The 21,346-nt window shown below is 45.6% G+C and overlaps 1 protein-coding gene across 1 annotated transcript in view; it reads right to left on the reverse strand.

The window, feature by feature from the left end:
• Positions 1-5,559: 5,559 nt before the first annotated feature.
• LOC124775271 (extracellular serine/threonine protein CG31145) overlaps positions 5,560-21,346 on the reverse strand; it is a gene marked incomplete at its 3' end in the record, with an annotated part of 176,336 nt that continues 160,549 nt past the window's right edge. Inside the window, exon 7 of the mRNA XM_047250107.1 lies at positions 5,560-5,746. Coding sequence (XP_047106063.1) covers positions 5,560-5,746 — 187 coding nt within the window. The remainder of the gene's footprint in view (positions 5,747-21,346) is intronic.

The raw sequence follows: 21,346 nt of genomic DNA on the forward strand, positions 1-21,346 counted from the left end.
TCGGGCATGGCCGTGTGTGATGACCTTAGGTTAGTTAGGTTTAAGTAGTTCTAAGTTCCCAGCAAGTTAATGAAATAAGGAATCGCTAGCGTTGTGGATTCACCAATTTGTCTTAGTCATCCGCATTAACAGACGAGGTAATCCATTGTAGACATGCCTTCCTTAACACGATCAGTGTTCTTTTCTATCATTATTCGCTTTTCAACGGTCACTGGGAGACAACTACGTATTGCAAACTGACTAGCAATAATAGTTTATACATTTTCCATACGATACGCTCTTACTGGCCTTGTGTCTATTGTCAAAGTTCGCTCCGTCTGGAGTAAAGCTTGTGTTTAGCATTAATGTTATGCTTGTTCTTTGTTTAGCCGGCCGTTGTGGCCGAGCGATTCTAGGCACTTCAGTCCGGAAGCGCGCTACTCCTACGGTCGCAGGTTCGAATACTGCCTCGGGCATGGATGTGTGTGATGTTCTTAGGTTAGTTAGGTTTAAGTAGTTCTAAGTTTAGGGGACTGATGACCTCAGATGTTAATTCCCACAGTGCTTAGAGCCATTTGAACCATTTTTGTTCTTTGTTTCTAAGCTAATTGTTACGACCTATGTGGATGCAAATAACACACTCATTGTACTAAAAGTTAGACTTACAAATCTACCTGGATTGTTATTCAGGCGGACACCATCTCCTCAAAATGAACACTAGTGTTTCAAAATGACCATAGTCATGACAGTCTCTGTTTTAATACTTTTTCTGTATTACTGTCTCCGTGGGATTTTAAGTCTGAATGGTAAGGATATATTATATAGCACATACGAAATGTATCTTCATACAGTCTGAGATAAGAAGAAAGAACGACGCACCACGAATGAATTATCCGAATGGGACAGAAATCTGTAGATGTGATGTACAATGTTCAAACACACAAATGATTACAATTTCAGAAAATCTTGATGATTTATTCAAGAGAAGGAGCTTCACAAATTGAACTAGTCAATAACGCATTGGTCCACCCCCGGTCCTTATTCAAGCAGTTATTCGGCTTAATATTGACTGTTAGTGTTATCGGCTTTTCTCCCGAGGGATGTCGTGCCGAATTCTGTCCAAATGGCACGTTAGATCCTCAAAACTCCGAGCTTATTCGAGGACACTGACAATAATGCTCCAAATGAGGAGAATTCCGGCGACCTTGCTGGCCAAGATACGGTTTGGCAAGGATGAAGACAAGCAGCAGAAACTTTCGTCGTTTTCGGGTGGGCATTATGTTGCTGAAATGTAAGCACAGGATGGCTTGCATGAAGAGCAATGAAACGGGGAGTAGAATATCGACGACGTACTGCTGTGCCGTGAGAATGCCACGGATGACATCCAAAGGCGTCCTGCTACGAAAAGAAATGACAACCAGACCATCACTCCTGATTGTCGAGCCGTACGGCGGATGACAACCGGGTTGGCATCTCACCACTGTCCAGGGGTTCTCCAGACACGTCTTCGCTGGTCGTCGGGGCTCAGTTCGAAGCGGGGCTCATCGTTAAGACAATTATATTCCAGTCAATGAGATTCCAGGCCGAAGACGTGTCTGGAGACGCCCCGGACACCGGTGGGATACAAATCTAACTGTTGCCCGCCATACGGTCGACAACCAGGAATGATGGACTGGGGCGCCATTTCTTTCCATAGTAGGACCCCTCTGGTTGCCATCCGCTGCACCCTTACAGCGCAGCGTTACGTCAAATATTCTACGCCTCGTTATGTTGCCCTTCAAGGCAAGTTGTCCAGGGCTTCCATTCCAGCAAGACAATGTCCATCCGCACAGGGCGAGGGTTTCTGCAGCTTGTCTTCGTGCTTGTCAAACTCTTCCTTGGCCAGCAAGGTTGCTGGATCTCTCGCCAGTTGGGAACGTTTGAAGCGTTATGGACAGGACCCTTCAACCAGCTCTGGATTTTGACGACCTAACGCGCCAAATGGGCCGAATTCCCCTCAGGAGGACATCCAAGAACTCTGTCAGTGCCAAGCCGAATAACAGCTTGCATAAGGTTCAGAGGAGGACCAAAACATTACTGAGCATGTAAATCTCATAACCCGATTACCATGCTATTCGTGGTGGGTCTTTTTATTTCTTATAGTGTACCTTCTTAATCAGTCCTGAAATTTGGTATACGTACTATTTTGATACCTCGTATTTCGTTGCCCTGGCTTCAACATTTATGGACACTGCACTTTTGACAAAACGTAAGACTATTTGCGTGAAAACTCCTTTACGAGATATGCAGTGTATTCTAGCAGGTATGAAGATGATCATGCTAACGAGACCACTCCGCTCTCTCCATGGCGCTCCAATTTTCAACAAAACACAGAAACAATACTCAGACTCACACAGTTACCTGTTCATTCCTAGCCGATGTTCCTGGAAATTGCGTGTAGCTTGTTCGAAGGGTTTTGATCATTTATGTTAAGTGAAACAACAATATACAAAACATTTAAACTGCAGGTAATTCTGTATAACAGCTTTATTTGTTATTAAACAAGGTCAGTTTCCCAACAGAACACGAATATAGGCTTGCATTGTAATTTTCACACAATTAACAGTTATATTTCAACATAATTTAACCGTGTTATGTACACAGACCAAAGTAACAACAAAAATAACAGATCATCACATAATGCTGACAGCTTTAGACATCTGCTCGGATGCATCTTCACGGCACTGGCTAAGCGGTAACGTTATACTCATTTTACCGCAAACATTCGACTGACTGCTGGCTTTAACAGATGAAGCACTATCAGGCCTACATATTGAATAACCACTGGCGTTTCATTGTCCACGTACCAAAAAAGGAAAAACCACAGGATAATAGTCGCAAATCACCATATTGTCACAGCCACTGATGGCCCTTCTATTCAGGCCGTATGAAACAGTTCTTGGAACTAACAGTCTAGAAGGACGTTTCACACACTATTGTCTCACAAACTTACCAGTGTATGATATGTAATATGTTGTAAAGCGACCAATGACGAACTGCGCTGCAATATACCGTCCTGCAGTTGACTCACTAAGAACGAAGAACTGGAACACTCACTCAGTTAATGTTTGACTGTTTCTGGAACCCATAAAAGTCTTTAAACAATAGTTTTAAAGTGGCCACAGCTAAAAGTTAACTGTAGCTTTTTCCATTACTTTATATGTGACAGCATGTTGTTGTGATTCAAATATGGGCCTGGAGGGACTACACTGTAGCGTCACGAACGAAAAAGGCCTAAGAGTACACATATAGCTGTATTACCTGTCCGCATTGCTTCGCTCAAAGACAATGGCTTCTGGTTTATGGGAACAATTCGCAAAAAGTCATAAATCAGTAGACTAAACTAGGAAGTTGTTACAAATTTTTGAGAGTTTTCTTTCACTATTTTGTTGAGCATTCAGCACGATATAAGATTAAAGAAACACTTTGTTTTTGTTTGTCTCTCTTGTACATCTTCTGAGAGTATGTGTCGTCAACCATACAGTGTTCCTTACTAATTACGTATTGCTTACAATGTCTCTAAGTGTCGACTTGGAAGCCATATCGATACAATGGCACTGATGACTATTTTTCGTAATTTTGCTTTCGCTTTAACGACAGACTGAAATTTCGCTTGAACCATGCTCCTTTTGCAGTTTTACACTGTACTTGAAGCGCAACAACGCGTTGACTGATAGGAGAATCTCCGTCTTAATTAAGTATTTAGAAGAGTTGCAGTCTACTGAAAGCCTATCTCCAACTGCTTAGGACTTTTCAGGTTTTCTCATTGTATTGCGGAGTAAAAAGTACGGAACAGAGAAATGTATCTGTGTTTATTTGGTACGTAAGACGACATTATGGCTAGGTGAATTTTCCCGTCTATGGCAAGATGTGCAGAATCCCACCCCCCCCTCCTCTACCACAAAAAAAATTACTAACAAATTTTCGAGGCAAGTTCCTTACACGAAAACAAGAAAAAAGTCTGGTGCGCACTTGACCACGCTACGAAACACATCTCTTCTTCTACAAGCTCTTTGTTTTCTCTATTTTGGGAAGAGGTAGTATGGGCCAAAACAAGGAAAAAATTTCCAATAAACATGGATTCTAAAATGCATACCCTAAGAGCTATGAGCACGTGTTCTGTAGAAGAGATGTTTTTCACACTAGCGGAGATGAACAATTGCTCATAACTCTTAAGGTATTCATCTTAGAGCCCACATTTACTGGAAAGTTTTTCCTCGTTTTGGTCAATACTTCTTCCTCAAATTTGGAAAGCTAAGACCTTGCAGTAGAAGAGAACTATTTCACAGAATCAAAAATGAACAAGCGATCATACCTCTTCAAGTATGCATTTCAGAGGCCATCTTTACGGACATATTTCTCTTATTTCGATATTTATCATGTTCGTCGGAGTTTTTATGGGACATTCTGTATAACAGGGACGTAATGGAATTTTCTTGTAGTCAAATGAGTCCCTAAACATTGTGAGTCAGACGAACTGTTTGGATTGCAATTACTTCTTTAGTGTCGTTGGTAATACATGTTTATTAAACACATCATCACAAGTGTCTTCAGTCCTTGGTGCGTCACGACCAAGAAGCGTAAAGAGCTTGTGACATCAGCTGGTCTTGTCACTGGCGCGGAAAGTTTGTGAATCGGCAAAGCAAAGAATGTGTAATTACAAGTGAAACTACAATACGCACAATATAACTTGGCACTTTTCTGGAAGCGAAGGAGTCGAATGAAGTTAGATGACTTAGCGCTGGTACGGAGAGTTTCCGCCACTGTCAACCTTTCCTAGAAAACAGTGTAACAGATCGTAGCATTTTGGTAGGCAACATTATTTTCATTGTGTTGCATGTCCTGCGAGATGAAGGCGGGGCTTGTTCCCGTTACACCCCTTCCCCCACCTAGGAGGCGATCATTACGCTCGCTGCATTCCTAACAAAGAGGTCGAGTTATACTGTGCGTATCAGTTCGTACTGGCTAGAGAGAAGAGCCGGCGAGGAGTTCGTCGCTTTCTTGTACGCAATACGGAGGATAATACGGCATTTACTTGCAGACCAAAAAGCGTACAGGACTAGCTGTATCGTATGCGTTAACGCTGTGATTTGCGTTTAGGAACATTTGTGTGAAATATTCTGAGCGGTATATGTCAGTATAGATATGGCGAAGTTCCCCTTCTTTGTTAGGAATTGATCGGTAGAAAAAAAGCACGCATCTCGTGTCGTGTGTACACATGTACATTTACAGGTTCAGCAGAGAACTTGCGAAGCTCAGTGTAGCTGTAGAAAAAAGAGTAGGACACGAGTTTTGGAGCGGGCGCTATGGAAGCAGCGTGGTCCCTAGGTTGTTGTTTACTTTTGCGACGACCATCACACGAGAGCAGAGTCCACTGTAAACACACAGTGTCCGACGACTGTCGGCTGTCCGAGGGGTGGTGCGCGGGAGCGGCTACGGGTGCAGGCGCCTCCGCTGGCGCTGCCGCAGCCGCCGCCGCGCGCGCCGCCGCTAGGAGCCGCTTGCGGGGGCGGCGGGGGCGGCGTCGGCGGCGTCGCCGTCGGCGTCGTTGCGCACCACCGCCTCGACGGCGTCGTCGCGGGCAACGCAGTCGCGCACGGCCTGCAGCACGATGCGCACACGGCGGTCCAGCGCGGCGAGGTGCGGCTCCCACAGTACCGGCGCCACCGGGTCCTTCTGCATCGCGTCCCGCATCGCGTCGCTCAGCTTGCGGGGGCCGTTGTGGTACCTGCCGGGCACACAATTCGCCCTCAGTGGCGAAAACATACGAATACATACACACATACACACACACACACACACACACACACACACATTAGGATGGTTCGACACCGTTCCTCACAAGCGTATTCTAACCAAACTGCGTGCCTATGGAATATCGCCTCAGTTGTGCGACTGGATTCGTGATTTCCTGTCAGAAAGGTCACAGTTCGTAGTAATAGACGGTAAGACAACGAGTAAAACAAAAATAATATCCGGCGTTCCCCAAAGGAAGTGTTATAGGTCCTCTGTAGATCTTGATCTACAGGGTGGTCCATTGATAGTGACCGGGCCAAATATCTCACGAAATAACCATCAAACGAAAGAACTATAAAGAACGAAAATCGTCTAGCTTGAAGGGGGAAACCAGATGGCGCTGTGATTAGCCCGCTAGATGGCGCTGCCGTAGGTCAAACGAATATCAACTACATTTTTTAAAAAATAGGAACCCCCTTTTTTAATTACATATTCGTGTAGTACGTAAAGAAATATGAATGTTTTAGTTGGACCACTTTTTTCGCTTTGTGACAGATGGCGCTGTAATAGTCACAAACGTATAAGTACGTGGTATTACGTAAAATTCCGCCAGTGCGGACGGTATTTGCTTCGTGATACATTACCCGTGTTAAAATGGACCGTTTACCAATTGCGGAAAAGGTCGATATTGTGTTGAAGTATGGCTATTGTGATCAAAATGCCCAACGGGCGTGTGATATGTATGCTGCTCGGTATCGTGGACGACATCATCCAAGTGTCCGGACCGTTCGCCCGATAGTTACGATATTTAAGGAAACAGGAAGTGTTCGGCCACATGTGAAACGTCAACCACGACCTGCAACAAATGATGATGTCCAAGTAGGTGTTATAGCTGCTGTCGCGGCTAATCCGCACATCAGTAGCAGACAAATTGCGCGAGAATCAGGAATCTCAAAAACGTCGGTGTTGGGAATGCTACATCAACATCGATTGCGCCCGTACCGTATTTCTACGCACCAGGAATTGCATGGCGACGACTTTGAACGTCGTGTACAGTTCTGCCACTGGGCACAAGAGAAATTACGGGACGATGACAGATGTTTTGCACGCGTTCTATTTAGCGACGAAGCGTTATTCACCAACAGCGGAAATGTAAACCGGCATAATATGCACTATTGGGCAACGGAAAATCCACGATGGCTGCGACAAGTGGAACATCAGCGACCTTGGCGGGTTAATGTACGGTGCGGCATTATGGGAGGAAGGATAATTGGCCAACATTTTATCGATGGCAGTCTAAATGGTGCAATGTATGCTGATTTCCTAGGTAATGTTCTACCGATGTTACTACAAGATGTTTCACTGCATGACAGAATGGCGATGTTCTTCCAACATGATGGATGTCCGGCACATAGCTCACGTGCGGTTGAAGCGGTATTGAATAGCACATTTCATGACAGCTGGATTGGTCGTCGAAGCACCATACCATGGCCCGCACGTTCACCGGATCTGACTTCCCCGGATTTCTTTCTGTGGGGAAAGTTGAACGATATTTGCTATCGTGATCCACCGACAACATCTGACAACATGCGTCAGCGCATTGCCAATGCATGTGCGAACATTACGGAAGACGAACTACTCGCTGTTGAGAGGAATGTCGTTACACGTATTACCAAATGCATTGAGCTTGACGGACATCATTTTGAGCATTTATTGCATTAATGTGGTATTTACAGGTAATCACGCTGTAACAGCATGTGTTCTCAGAAATGATAAGTTCACAAAGGGATAAGTTCACAAAGGTACATGTATTACATTGGAACAACCGAAATAAAATGTTCAAACGTACCTGCATTCTGTATTTTATTTTAAAAACCTCCCTGTTACCAACTGTTCGTCTAAAATTGTGAGCCATATGTTTGTGACTATTACAGCGCCATCTGTCACAAAGCGAAAAAAGTGGTCCAACTAAAACATTCATACACTCCTGGAAATTGAAATAAGAACACCGTGAATTCATTGTCCCAGGAAGGGGAAACTTTATTGACGCATTCCTGGGGTCAGATACATCACATGATCACACTGACAGAACCACAGGCACATAGACACAGGCAACAGAGGATGCACAATGTCGGCACTAGTACAGTGTATATCCACCTTTCGCAGCAATGCAGGCTGCTATTCTCCCATGGAGACGATCGTAGAGATGCTGGATGTAGTCCTGTGGAACGGCTTGCCATGCCATTTCCACCTGGCGCCTCAGTTGGACCAGCGTTCGTGCTGGACGTGCAGACCGCGTGAGACGACGCTTCATCCAGTCCCAAACATGGTCAATGGGGGACAGATCCGGAGATCTTGCTGGCCAGGGTAGTTGACTTACACCTTCTAGAGCACGTTGGGTGGCACGGGATACATGCGCACGTGCATTGTCCTGTTGGAACAGCAAGTTCCCTTGCCGGTCTAGGAATGGTAGAACGATGGGTTCGATGACGGTTTGGATGTACCGTGCACTATTCAGTGTCCCCTCGACGATCACCAGTGGTGTACGGCCAGTGTAGGAGATCGCTCCCCACACCATGATGCCGGGTGTTGGCCCTGTGTGCCTCGGTCGTATGCAGTCCTGATTGTGGCGCTCACCTGCACGGCGCCAAACACGCATACGACCATCAGTGGCACCAAGGCAGAAGCGACTCTCATCGCTGAAGACGACACGTCTCCATTCGTCCCTCCATTCACGCCTGTCGTGACACCACTGGAGGCGGGCTGCACGATGTTGGGGCGTGAGCGGAAGACGGCCTAACGGTGTGCGGGACCGTAGCCCAGCTTCATGGAGACGGTTGCGAATGGTCCTCGCCGATACCCCAGGAGCAACAGTGTCCCTAATTTTCTGGGAAGTGGCGGTGCGGTCCCCTACGGCACTGCGTAGGATCCTACGGTCTTGGTGTGCATCCGTGCGTCGCTGCGGTCCGGTCCCAGGTCGACGGGCACGTGCACCTTCCGCCGACCACTGGCGACAACATCGATGTACTGTGGAGACCTCACGCCCCACGTGTTGAGCAATTGGGCGGTACGTCCACCCGGCCTCCCGCATGCCCACTATACGCCCTCGCTCAAAGGCCGTCAACTGCACATACGGTTCACGTCCACGCTGTCGCGGCATGCTACCAGTGTTAAAGACTGCGATGGAGCTCCGTATGCCATGGCAAACTGGCTGACACTGACGGCGGCGGTGCACAAATGCTGCGCAGCTAGCGCCATTCGACGGCCAACACCGCGGTTCCTGGTGTGTCCGCTGTGCCGTGCGTGTGATCATTGCTTGTACAGCCCTCTCGCAGTGTCCGGAGCAAGTATGGTGGGTCTGACACACCGGTGTCAATGTGTTCTTTTTTCCATTTCCAGGAGTGTATTTGTTTACGTACTACACGAATATTTAATTGAAAATGGGGGTTCCTAATAAAAAAAACCACAGTTGATATCAATTTGACCTATGGCAGAGCCATCTAGCGGGCCATCCACAGCTCCATGTGGTTTCCCCTTTGAAGTTAGACAAGTTTCTTTCTTTGCAGTTTTTTCGTTTGACGCTTATTTCGTGAGATATTTGGCCCGGTCACGATTAATGGACCACCCTGTATATTAACGACATAGGAGATAATCTGAATAGCCCTCTTAGATTGTTTGGAGATGATGCTGTCATTTACCGTCTTGTAAAGACATCCGATGACCAAAACGAATTGCAATATGATTTTGATAAGATATCTGTATTGTGCGAAAAGTGGCAATTGACCCTGAATAAAGAAAAGTGTGAAGTTATTCACATGAGTGCTAAAAGTAATCCGCGACATTTCGATCACGCGATAAGTCACACAAACCTGAAGGCTGCAAATTCAAGTAAATACTTGGGGATTACAATGACAAATAACCTAAATTGGAACTATCTCATAGATAATGTTATGGGTAGAGCAAACCAAAGACTGCGATTCACTGGCAGAACACTTAGAAGGTGTAACAGGTCTACCAAGGGAATTGCTTACACCACACTTGTCCGCCATATTCCGGAGTATTGCTGTGCGGTGTGGGATCCGTATCAGGTGGGACTGACGGATGAACTCGGAAAAGTTCATCGAAGGGCGGCTCGTTTTGTATTATCGCGAAATAGGGGAGATAATGCCACAGACATGATACGTGGCGGCCGATGTGACCGAGCGGTTCTTGGTGCTTCAGCCTGGAACCGCGCGACCGCTACAGTCGCAGGTTCGAATCCTGCCTCGGGCATGGGTGTTGTGTGATGTCCTTAGGTTAGTTAGGTTTAAGTAGTTCTAAGTTCTAGGGGAGTCATGACCTCAGATGTTGTGCCCTGGTGCTCTGAGCTATTTGAACCATGGTACGGGAATTGGAGTGGCAGTCTCCTCCAATTGTGAAAACATTCTGTTGGCACCCACCTACATAGGGAGGAATGATCATCACCATAAAATAAGAGAAATCAGGGCTCGCAAAGAAAAATTTAAGTATTCGTTTTTCCCGCACCCCTTTCGAGAGTGGGATGGTAGAGAGACAGCTTGAATGTGGTTCATTGAACCCTCTGCCAGGCACTTTATTGTGAATAGCAGAGTAATCACGTAGACGTAGACGTTCGGATGGCGACAGAGACACATACTGTTCTTTGATAATCCACTGCTGGCCATTAAAACAACACCAGGATGGACCCAATAAAAAATAAATTTTACTCATTGTGCATTTACTGGACTTATCAGAAATGTTTTATACAGGGTGTTGTGATAGTCCCGTGGCAAACATCCAGGACCTGTAAAGGGGAGTGAGTACATAATACTTTGAACAGGAACCCATGTCCGCAAACGTACCTTTTCAATTCTACGACCTTTTCAGTTCAGATGTGTAACGCGTCCAAGTCTGCTGAGGCAAAGAGAAAAGTCTCATTGTTGCTCGTCCTGGTATGCAATAGCGTAGACAGAATGACGTGTACTACGTCAGACGATCACATGATGTCACTTAACGTCTGCCTTGCTGCGAGATCTATTCAATGCATGTGCGTCTCAGGTACAGTAGCCATGGTTCGGTACACTTTTTCGGAATACGCAGGCATGCTCCTTGTGTGTGGCGAAGCTCGAGGTAACGGAAGAGCTGCTAGTCGGCTATATCACAAACGTTTTCCTTAACGTAGCACGCCATCGCACAAACTTTTTGCTCAAGTCAGCAGCGGCTCCGAGAAACGGGTACCTTCACCACGAGGAGGCAGGACTGTGGTGCTCCATGGCAACGCCGCACGCCCGAATATGAAGAAGATGTACTGTATCGCGTTGAAGAGAACACGTCAACGAGTACTCGAACAATTGCGCGTGCAGTGGGTATAGTCACACTATCATCTGGGCCGTTCTGCGTGAGCAGCAATTACATCCGCGCTACTTACAACTACGATTTATAAAGGGTACACGCTATGGGTCCAGACGATTTTCCACAACGCGTTGGCTACTGCATGTGGTTCTTGCACTGCTGCGTCGACACATCCCTGTTTCCACTTCAAGTTCTGTTTACAGGTGAATGTAAGTTCACGAGAGATTGTGTTCTGAATCCGCCAAACAGCCATGTCTGGGCAGACGAAAACCGTCGTGCCACGCATGTTCTGGGAATTCAGCACCTGTCTGGTATTAACGTGTGGGCAAGTATGTGATTGGGCTATACCTCCTTCCAATCAAGCTAACTGATCCTGCATGCTTGATCTTCCTACAAAACATATTCTTGGAAGCTGTGCCTCTGAATATCCATCAGGAAATTTCGTTTCAGCAAGACGAGGGGCAACTTCACTTCTCACGTGCAGTTCGGAGACATTTCAACATGCGGTAGCGTTCTCACTTCCCGCGCCCGGGTTCCCAGGTTCGATTCCCGGCGGGGTAAGGGATTTTCTCTGCCTCGTGATGACTGGGTGTTGTGTGATGTCCTTAGGTTAGTTAGGTTTAAGTAGTTCTAAGTTCTAGGGGACTGATGACCATAGATGTTAAGTCCCATAGTGCTCAGAGCCATTTGAACCATTTGAACATTTCAACACACGGTATGGAGAAAGATGGAGAGGTTCAAAAATGGTTCAAATGGCTCTGAGCACTATGGGGCTTAACACCTGAGCCGGCCGGCGTGGCCGTGCGGTTCTGGGCGCTACAGTCTCGAGCCGAGCGACCGCTATGGTCGCAGGCTCGAATCCTGCCTCGGGCATGGATGTGTGTGATGTCCTTAGGTTAGTTACGTTTAAGTAGTTCTAAGTTCTAGGGGACTGATGACCTCAGCTGTTAAGGTTCAAATGGCTCTGAGCACTATGGGGCTTAACACCTGAGCCGGCCGGCGTGGCCGTGCGGTTCTGGGCGCTACAGTCTGGAGCCGAGCGACCGCTATGGTCGCAGGCTCGAATCCTGCCTCGGGCATGGATGTGTGTGATGTCCTTAGGTTAGTTACGTTTAAGTAGTTCTAAGTTCTAGGGGACTGATGACCTCAGCTGTTAAGGTTCAAATGGCTCTGAGCACTATGCGACTTAACTTCTGAGGTCATCAGTCGCCTAGAACTTAGAACTAATTAAACCTAACAAACCTAAGGACATCACACACATCCATGTCCGAGGCAGGATTCGAACCTGCGACCGTAGCGGTCGTGCGATTCCAGACTGAGGCGCCTAGAACCGCTCGGCCGCGACGGCCAGCAAAGATGGACAGGCCGAGATGATCAAACCGCTTGGTCGCCACCATCGCAGGATTTAACTCCTATGGATTACTTGTTGTGGGGTCGTATGAATCGTTTAATTTACGAGACTCCTGTAGAGACAGAGGAAGATCGGCTGGCACGAGTTCTGGACGCTGCACTGGAAACTGAAAAGACGTCAGGTGGGATGGAGAGTGTACCAGAACATGCTTCGTAGGTACAGTTCTGTAATAACGGTTGGTCGCCACAGCGAGCCGCTGTTGTAATGCACCTGTACTGTTCTGTATGGGCTCTTTTTTGGTTTGGAATAATGTAAACTAGTAATGTTTAAGTGTTAATATAAACAAATGTGCTTAAATCATAAATGGAATTTTCGTTATGGTTCCTTTTAAATTGTTACCTAATGTACTATGTCACGCCTAATTCAGTTCCTCAAGCAAAAGTGGATGAGTTAAACATATGGACTGAAACATTCGTAGAATGGAAACGGTGCGTTTCCGACATTGGTTCCTATTCAAAATATTATATAGCAAGTCTTAGAAGTTTGTAACGGAAATTTTCGAACACCCTGTATGATAAGTTTAAATACTTCAATTGCGCACTTGAGAAAGTAATCGGACAATGGAGCAAAAATATAAAGAGCGTAATAGGACTGGGCTGCATAAAGAAAACTGTCAATATCAACTCCATCGCCTTTGTAGATCATCTGCCTGTTTTCTGGAACAATAGAGGAAGCAAAGGAACAAATCCTTGAACTAGAGAAACAAACAGCTAAAATAGGTTTTACAATTTACTTTGAAAAAAAAAACTAAAATTATGACCAACAACAAACACCCAAATAAATATCTAAAAGTCCAAGAATAGAACACAGAAATAGTAAAAGAATTTACGTATCTGGAGGAATGGATTAGCTGGAATGCAACACCCCGCGAGGCGAAAGAATCCAGAAAAAAACAAACTTGAATTGGCCATCCAATTGACAAAAGGAGACGTTCAAGAAGCAATCCCTTTCGTTGGGGTCCAAAATTAAGCATTACAAAACAGTGATAAAGCCAGAAGCATTGCATGCAGCACCACCATAACTATGAATCGCATAGGCCAGATGGAACAGTCAAAACCAAACGAAAGAAAAATTTTAAGAAAAGCACAGGCATAAAATTTCAGAATGATGAAATAGTACACATCAAGAATGATACTCCCTAAAAAAAAAAACAAAAAAAAACAGCTGAGAAACCCTCAGAACTATGCGCAGAAAGACACTAAATTTTTACGAATATCATCTCAGAATGAACCCCAATACATTAACTAAGGGAATTTTTGATTTCTTCCGTAACAGCATAACAAAACCTAATTGGGTTTCGAGAACTGAAGAGAACCTAATTGAATTAAAAATTACAAGAAACTTATGACACCATCGAACAGTTCAGATAAGTACTAAGGACGAAAAAACAAGGTTCCGAGACAGATTTAAAATTAAGTTGATACCTATCACTTCGGAAGAGAAGAAGGAGGTCAGAGACAATGAAGGAATACTGGGCACAAAGGAAGAAACAACACGCAAGGGATGAAGAGGGTGAAACGAACGAAGAAGAATACGTTTAAATTCGTCAGTTAAGTTCCTGCATACAGCTTGTTAACCTGAAAGTCGCTCTTGGAGCGCATCGGGACGAAGCAGAATACGGTTGTTGTGTTGTTGTGGTCTTCAGTCCTGAGACTAGTTTGATGCAACTCTCCATGCTACTCTATCCTGTGGAAGCTCCTTCATCTCCCAGTACCTACTGCAACCTACATCTTCTTAATCTGCTTAGTGTATTCATCTCTTGGCCTCCCTCTACGATATTTACCCTCCACGCTACCCTCCAAAACTAAATTGGTGGCTCCTTGCTGCCTCAGAACATGTCCTACCAACCGGTCCCTTCTTCTTGTCAAATTGTGCCACAAACTCCTCTTCTCCCCAACAGAATACGGTAGTGTCATTATTTATGTAAGTGGATTTCAAACTATATACGAGGGTTGGAACTTTAATAGTGGCAACAATTTATTTACAGCTCGTACAAAATAGATAAGTGTTTCAAAGTATTACAGACCTTTAAAGTAGTCACCAGCATTGTGTATAACCCGTTTCCAGCAATGTGGACGTCTTGGGTTACTCTTAGCAGTGCCAGTTGTGTTGACAGTTCGAGCGATGCGGTCTATTGCCTGACGAATTTGTAGCAGTTCTGAAGCGAATGCCGTGAAGTGTTTCATTCAGTTTAGAAATCGAGTTGAACTTACGAGGGCTGAAGTAAGAGGAGTGCAGTAGGTGGTATAGCACTTAGCAGCCACATCAGTCAAACAAATCAGTAACAGGTTGCACCGTACGTGCTTGAGGATTGTCCAGCAAAATGGTGGTCAGGTCCTGCAGAAAGTGTCATCACTTCTGCCTCTATGCTGTTCATTTTTGGAACACAACCTACGACCAGCTTAGAGACAGAAGTGCCAAGATGAGATAATATTCTAGAATACATCACGTTCTCAAAAGTCTCGGAAAGTGATGTCAGTACTATTCTAGAATTAACTATCCTACTGTTCTAGAATACATCACCCTCTCAAAAATCTCGTAAAATGATGTCAGAAAGAAGGAAGGAAGATTGGGGTTTAACTCCCGTCGATATATGGGTCATTAGAGACGGATCAGAGTCTCAGTTTGGAGAAGGAAACCAGCCGTGCCCTCTAGAAGGCACCATCCTGGCATTTGCCTGGAGCGGTTTAGGGAAGCCACGAGAAAACTAAATGTCTAGATGGTGGGACGCGAGTTAGAACAGTCGTTCTTCCAATTCTAGTTCAGTGTGCTAACCACAGCCCGACATCGCTCGGGATGGACTGGAAGAAGCTGCACAAATATTCAGTCACACCTTGATAACGCACTTTACAAAACGAAAAACTTACTGTCTTATGACTGTAAAATCAGTGAGCCGCAGTTGGCTTCGGACAACTCAGAAATATCTAGGTATACGCTTTGCAGGGACATGACATGGTACGATGGGATAGCTTCAGTCGTGGGCAAAGCAGGCAGCTGCTTCGGTTTAAGGGTAGAATACTAGGGAAATGTAGTCAGTCTACCAATGAGATTACTTACAAATCACATGTGTGACCCATCCGGCTATATTGCTCAACTGTGTGGGATCCGTATCAAACCTGACTAGCAACGTATTTTAGTATCTTAATCTTGCTTGTAGCAGTTGCCAATGGTCATTGGTGGCACAATAGGTGCAACACGTTAACGGGTTTCTTCCCTGAATAACGTTCGATCGGTCACTGCTACTCGCACAGTGCGTCGTTCTCGATGTGTGTCTGTATCACGCGGACCACTATATTCTGTTCTACGGTTGTGGGAATATTCCAAATTGTGTCCAGCATGTGCAGCAGTCTGTCCATACGTCCGTCCAGCATCCGGCAGAGACACAGTGCGATCTCGTTAAAACGGCTGAAGCTGTTCACCAACTCGCAGGGCACGTTTGTACCATAGAATCAATGTTGCAGACACTGTTCAACTCTAAACTCAACACAGTTACTGCCTGCAGAATCGAAACAAAAGCCACACAAACAGATCTCCGTAGCACCATCTGATCGCCGAAGACGATGACAAACGAATCAGTAACACTACAACACCTCAGAATCCAAGTGTTATAAACAGGTTCCACTGAACATTAGAGTTGAGCGTATTTCATTTGTTTCTCCGGCAGTGTTGTATCATCGAGAGGTTTATTTTTGTAACTCCGAGAGCGTATCTTCCAAGAAGAGTCGAGCGACATATTTCGTCCTCCCAAATACGAAATGATCACTACGAGAAAATCAGAGAAGCTGGAGATCATACTTAATGTATCGAATATATGAGACTGGTGACATAGCACTAGAATTTCGGAAAAATATCATGCGCACATTCTCAAAGATAGCAACGACGGACAAGTGTGAAAGCTATAGTAGAATCGGTTTAACGGATCATACATAAAACTAGCTGACCAGATTAATATTCATGAGAATATAAAAGACAATTGAGACCTTGTTACATGACGATCAGCTTGGCTTCAGGAAAGATGAATGCACCAGAGAGACAGTTCTGGCGTTGCCCTTGATAATGGAAACAATATTAAGAAAAACCCGGACATCTTCGTAGGGTTTGTCGACCTAGAAATAGCGTTCAACAATGTAAAATTTTGTAAGCTGTTCGAAAGTCTTCGAAAAATTGGTGTAAGCTGGAGGGAAAGACGGGTAACATGTAATATGTATAAGAACCAAGAACGAACAATAAAAATGGAACACCAATATCTACGAGCTGGGATTAAAAAGGGTGTAAGGCAGGGATGCAACCGTTATCCCGTACTGTCCAATTAGTATATCGAAGAAGCGATGATAGCCAGGCACTGAAATTCGGAGTGAGAGAGTGTCAACGATGAGATTCGCTGGTGACATTGCTATCCTCTGGGGGAGCGAGAAAGAATTACAGGACGTACTGCACTACACTGAAGCGCCAAAGAAACTGGTATGGGCATGCTTATTCAAATACAGAGACATGTAGACGGACAGAATACGGCGCTGCGATCGGCAACGCCTATATAAGACAACAAGTGTCTGGCGCAGTTGTTAGATCGATTACTGCTGCTACAATGGCAGGTTATCAAGGTTTGAGTGACTATGAACGTGGTGTTATACTCGGCGCACGAGCGATGGGACACAGCATTTTCGAGGTAGCGATGGAATGGGAACTTTCCTGTACGTCCATTTCACGAGTGTACCGTGAGTATCAGGAATCCGGTAAAACATCAAATCTCCGACATCGCTGCGGCCGGATAAAGATCCTGGAAGAATGGGACCAACGACAACTGAAAAATTGTTCAAGATGACAGAAGTGCAACCCGTCCGCAAATTTCTGCAGATTTCAATGCTCGGCCATCAACAAGTGTCAGCTTGCGAATCATTCAACGAAACATCATCGATATGGGCTTTCGGAGTCGAAGGCCCACTCGTGTACTCTTGATGACGGCGCGACACAAAGCTTTATGTCTCGCCTGGGCCCGTCAACACTGACGTTGGAGTGTTGATGACTGGAAGCATATTGCCTAGTCGGACGAGTCTCGGTTCAAAATGTATCTAGCGGATGGACGTGAACTGGTATGGAGACAACCTCACGAATTCATGGATCCTGCATGTCAGCAGGGGACTGTTCAAGCTGGTGAAGACTCTGTAATGGTGTGGGGAATGTGCGATTCGAGTGATATAGGACCCCTGACATGTCTAGAAACGACTGTGACAGGTGACACGTACGTAAGCATCCTGCCTGATTACCTACATCCATTTATGTCCATTGTGCATTCCGACGGTCTTGGGCCATTCCAGCAGGACAATGCGACACTCGACACCTCCAGAATTGCTATAGAGTGGTTCAAGGAACACTCTTCTGAATTTAAACACTTCCGCCAGCCACCGGACTCCCAGGACATGAACATTATTGAGTATATCTGGGACGCCTTGGAACGTTCTGTTCAGAAGTGATCTCTACACTCTCGTACTCTTGCGGATTTATGGACAGCCCTGCAGGATTCATGGTGTCAGTTCCGTCCAGAATTACTTCAGACATTAGTCGGGTCTACGCCATGTCCTGTTGCGGCGCTTCTACGTGCTCGCGGGGCCCTACACGATATTCGGCAGGTGTTTCAGATTCTTGGCTCTTAAGTGTAAATGAACTGTGAACTGAGCACTGAACATGGATTAAGAGAGAATTGAAGAAATGCGAAAGTAATGAGGAACAGGAGAAATAAGATTAATGATAAAATTAACATCAAAACTGGGGAACTCGAAGTAGAGAAATTAAGGAATTCTGCTATCTTGGAAGTGAAACAGTCCATGACGAGCGAAGAAAGGACATAAATAGCAGACTTGCACAGACAGAGAGGGCATTCCTGACCAAAATAAGGCTACTGCTATAATTTGAGGAGGAAATTTCTGAGAATGTACCTCCGGAGCACAGCAGTGTATGGTAATGACACATGGACTGTGGGGAAGGTGAGAAGAAAAGAATCAAAGCGTTTCAGATGTTGTGCTACAGATGAATATTGAGGTAGAGTGGTATGGTAAGGTACGAGGAGGTCTTCACAGAATAGAAATATGTGGGAAATAGAGATAAGAAGGAGGAAGCGAGTGATAGGACATGTGTTGAGACATCAGGGAGTAACTTTCATGGTACTAGAAGAGGGAGTTGTAGAGAGTAGAAACTGTAGAGGAGGACTGAAATTGGAATGCATTCAACAAATACTAGAGGCAAGTGCTACTCTGAGATGGAGAGGTTAGAGGAAAAGAATTTGTATCGGACTGTATCAAACCAGGTGACTGGTGATCAAAAGGAAAAAAAGAAGTTTTGTAGACAATCATTCTTCCCACGATCTATCCGCAAGTGGAACAAGGAAGGGATACGAAAGGTACCCTCCTCCACACTTTGTAAAGTATCTTGCGTAGAATACATGTAGATATAAGATTAGAAAGAACGGAGAGAGAGAAGTATTAAAGAGCGAACTTGGCCCTTCTTGTGCCTAATTCCTTGTTTGTAAAATAAAAATTGGCTTCATTTATTCCTCGACCGGTTTAGAAGCTTAAAGCTTCATCTTCAGGTGAGTAATCACTTCCGTGTCATGGTATCCTGGCGGGCGATGTGCGTGCTGGTCCTACACTTCCACGCGTTTGTTTGCCGTGAATGTGATCTACCATGACTGACTGGCCCTACTGCCACACATTTATGTTCCCATAATTGTTTGGTGGTAGCTGAAGATGAAGCTTAGGTTCCGAAACTGGTCGTGGAATAAATTAAGAAAATTATTGGCAACTGAAGCGGATTTTTATTCTTTAAATATATTCCTCAGTTGCGGTTGTTCATCTGGTCAAATATTTCGTATAATTCCGCTTAATATTTCTTCGAAGGAGGGATTCGGTGCTCCGGAAGCGATTGCCAGGTTTCGTTCTGGTAATACCTCGGTAAAGGGGTCGCGCTACAACTTTCGCAAGTGCCGGGGGAGCGCACGCACTTGGCCAACTCCGCTAATCTCCTCGTCTCAAGAGAGAAAATTTGTCGAAGAACAAAAGTGACCTGTAGCGCCCGCGACTAGAGTTTCTTTCCTTTCTCCTCTCTGAAGAGCGTTCGCCGCTTTTAATTGCGAACGAAAGTGAACGACGGTCGGCGAGAGCTCTCGGCGCGAACCGCATTCATCTCGGCCCGCGAGAAAGAACATTAATTATCCGGAAGAAGAAACACTGTTCGTCATTCCGACAGCTGGGGGGCAAAGATTTCCCCTGCCGACGCCGAGGCGCGGGAAAAAAGAGAGAGGGGAAAGAAAAGGCAAGAGTGGTGGGTGAGTGAGAAAGGGTGGGAGGGGGCGGGTGAGAAGAACGACCGAGGTAACCGCTAGAAGCTGGGAGAGGGAAGAGGAGTAATGCATTCTCCTAGTTATTTTCACTGACAAATAGTGTGAAAGGAGGAAGGAGGTGTATTCGAAGAGCACTCCACTCGTCCAGTTTTGTTTCGCGGTCCGTGTGCGCGAGTCTCTTGCGCCTGTAGGTGCAAGATGACAGTTGAAAGGGCGCCGCCAAGAGCGCGGGATAAATTATTAGGCGAGATGACTGCAGAGCTGCGGCTACTTGCGGTCTCTTGCCGTGGTGTTGTGGAGGGGCGCGGGAGGCAGTGAATGATTGATGGGCCGGCGCTGAAAGCAGCGACGCCGGCGTCGCAGCGCTGGCCGGCCGTCCATTATTGCCGGCGCAAGTGCGTGGCGTCCCGTGACGTCGGGGAAGCGGCCGCCGACGCAAACCGCTAATGAAGGACATCAATGCGTAATGCAGCCGCGGGCGGAGGGACTGGTCCCACCGTAAAGCGGGTTGCATCGCGCCAGGCGCCGCAACGCCGTCGAAACTACCAGAGGTATCGCGTTACCGAGTTTCGTCCGTTTTATGTCCTCTGTGGCAGAAATTTTTGCCGAATTCGGGCAAAAGCAGCCCCACACCCTTCTGTTTCCCTCCCTCCATCAGCCTCCCCCTCCCGTCACACACACGTATAGCTGAGTCACATTATCGTCACAACCTCATTGATGTGAGGGTTATGTCACGCTAACGAGCCAGTTACGTGTACTAGGGAACTTACAGGTTGACTGTCCCCGTTAAGGACACGATACACAACCGATATATCCCTGGTGGCGATATCGTTTGCAATCATCTCTCGCATATACCATGCCACATTCGAGTGATTAATCAACCAATTTCAACGTTTTCTTCGAAAGACACTTTCTCGTGAAATTCTGCTATGTAAAATGAACTGTTATGTTTAGCAATAGTGGAAGTTGATCTCCGTATGTCGACTAATACTCGCAGAAAGTAAAAAAAAAGCAAGAAATGAAATTTATTGAACTTCAACAAGTTTTTTTATGCATGCGGCCGAAGCCATATTTTTTTTTAAATTAAAAGACAATTCAATTTTCCACGTTGAGAGGTGGCAAAAATGATGGGATAGCGATATGCACATATACAGGTGGCGGTAGTATCGCGTACATAAGGTATAAAAGAGCGGTGCATTTGCCGAGTTGGCATTTGTACTCAGGTGGCCATCTGAAAAGGTGCGAAAATTGGCAGTTGACCCTAAATAAAGAAAAGTTTGAGGTCATCCACATGAGTGCTAAAAGGAATTCGTTAAACTTCGGTTACACGACGAATCAGTCTAATCTAATGGCCATAAATTAAATACCTAGGAATTGCAATTACGAACAACTTAAATTGGAAAGAACACATAGAAAATTTTGTGAGGAAGGCTAACCAAAGACTGCGTTTTATTGGAAGGACACTTAGAAAATGTAACAGATCTACTAAGGACACTGCC

Source organism: Schistocerca piceifrons, chromosome 2 (genome assembly GCF_021461385.2).
Source record: "Schistocerca piceifrons isolate TAMUIC-IGC-003096 chromosome 2, iqSchPice1.1, whole genome shotgun sequence".
Classification (NCBI taxonomy): Eukaryota; Metazoa; Arthropoda; class Insecta; order Orthoptera; family Acrididae; genus Schistocerca; species Schistocerca piceifrons.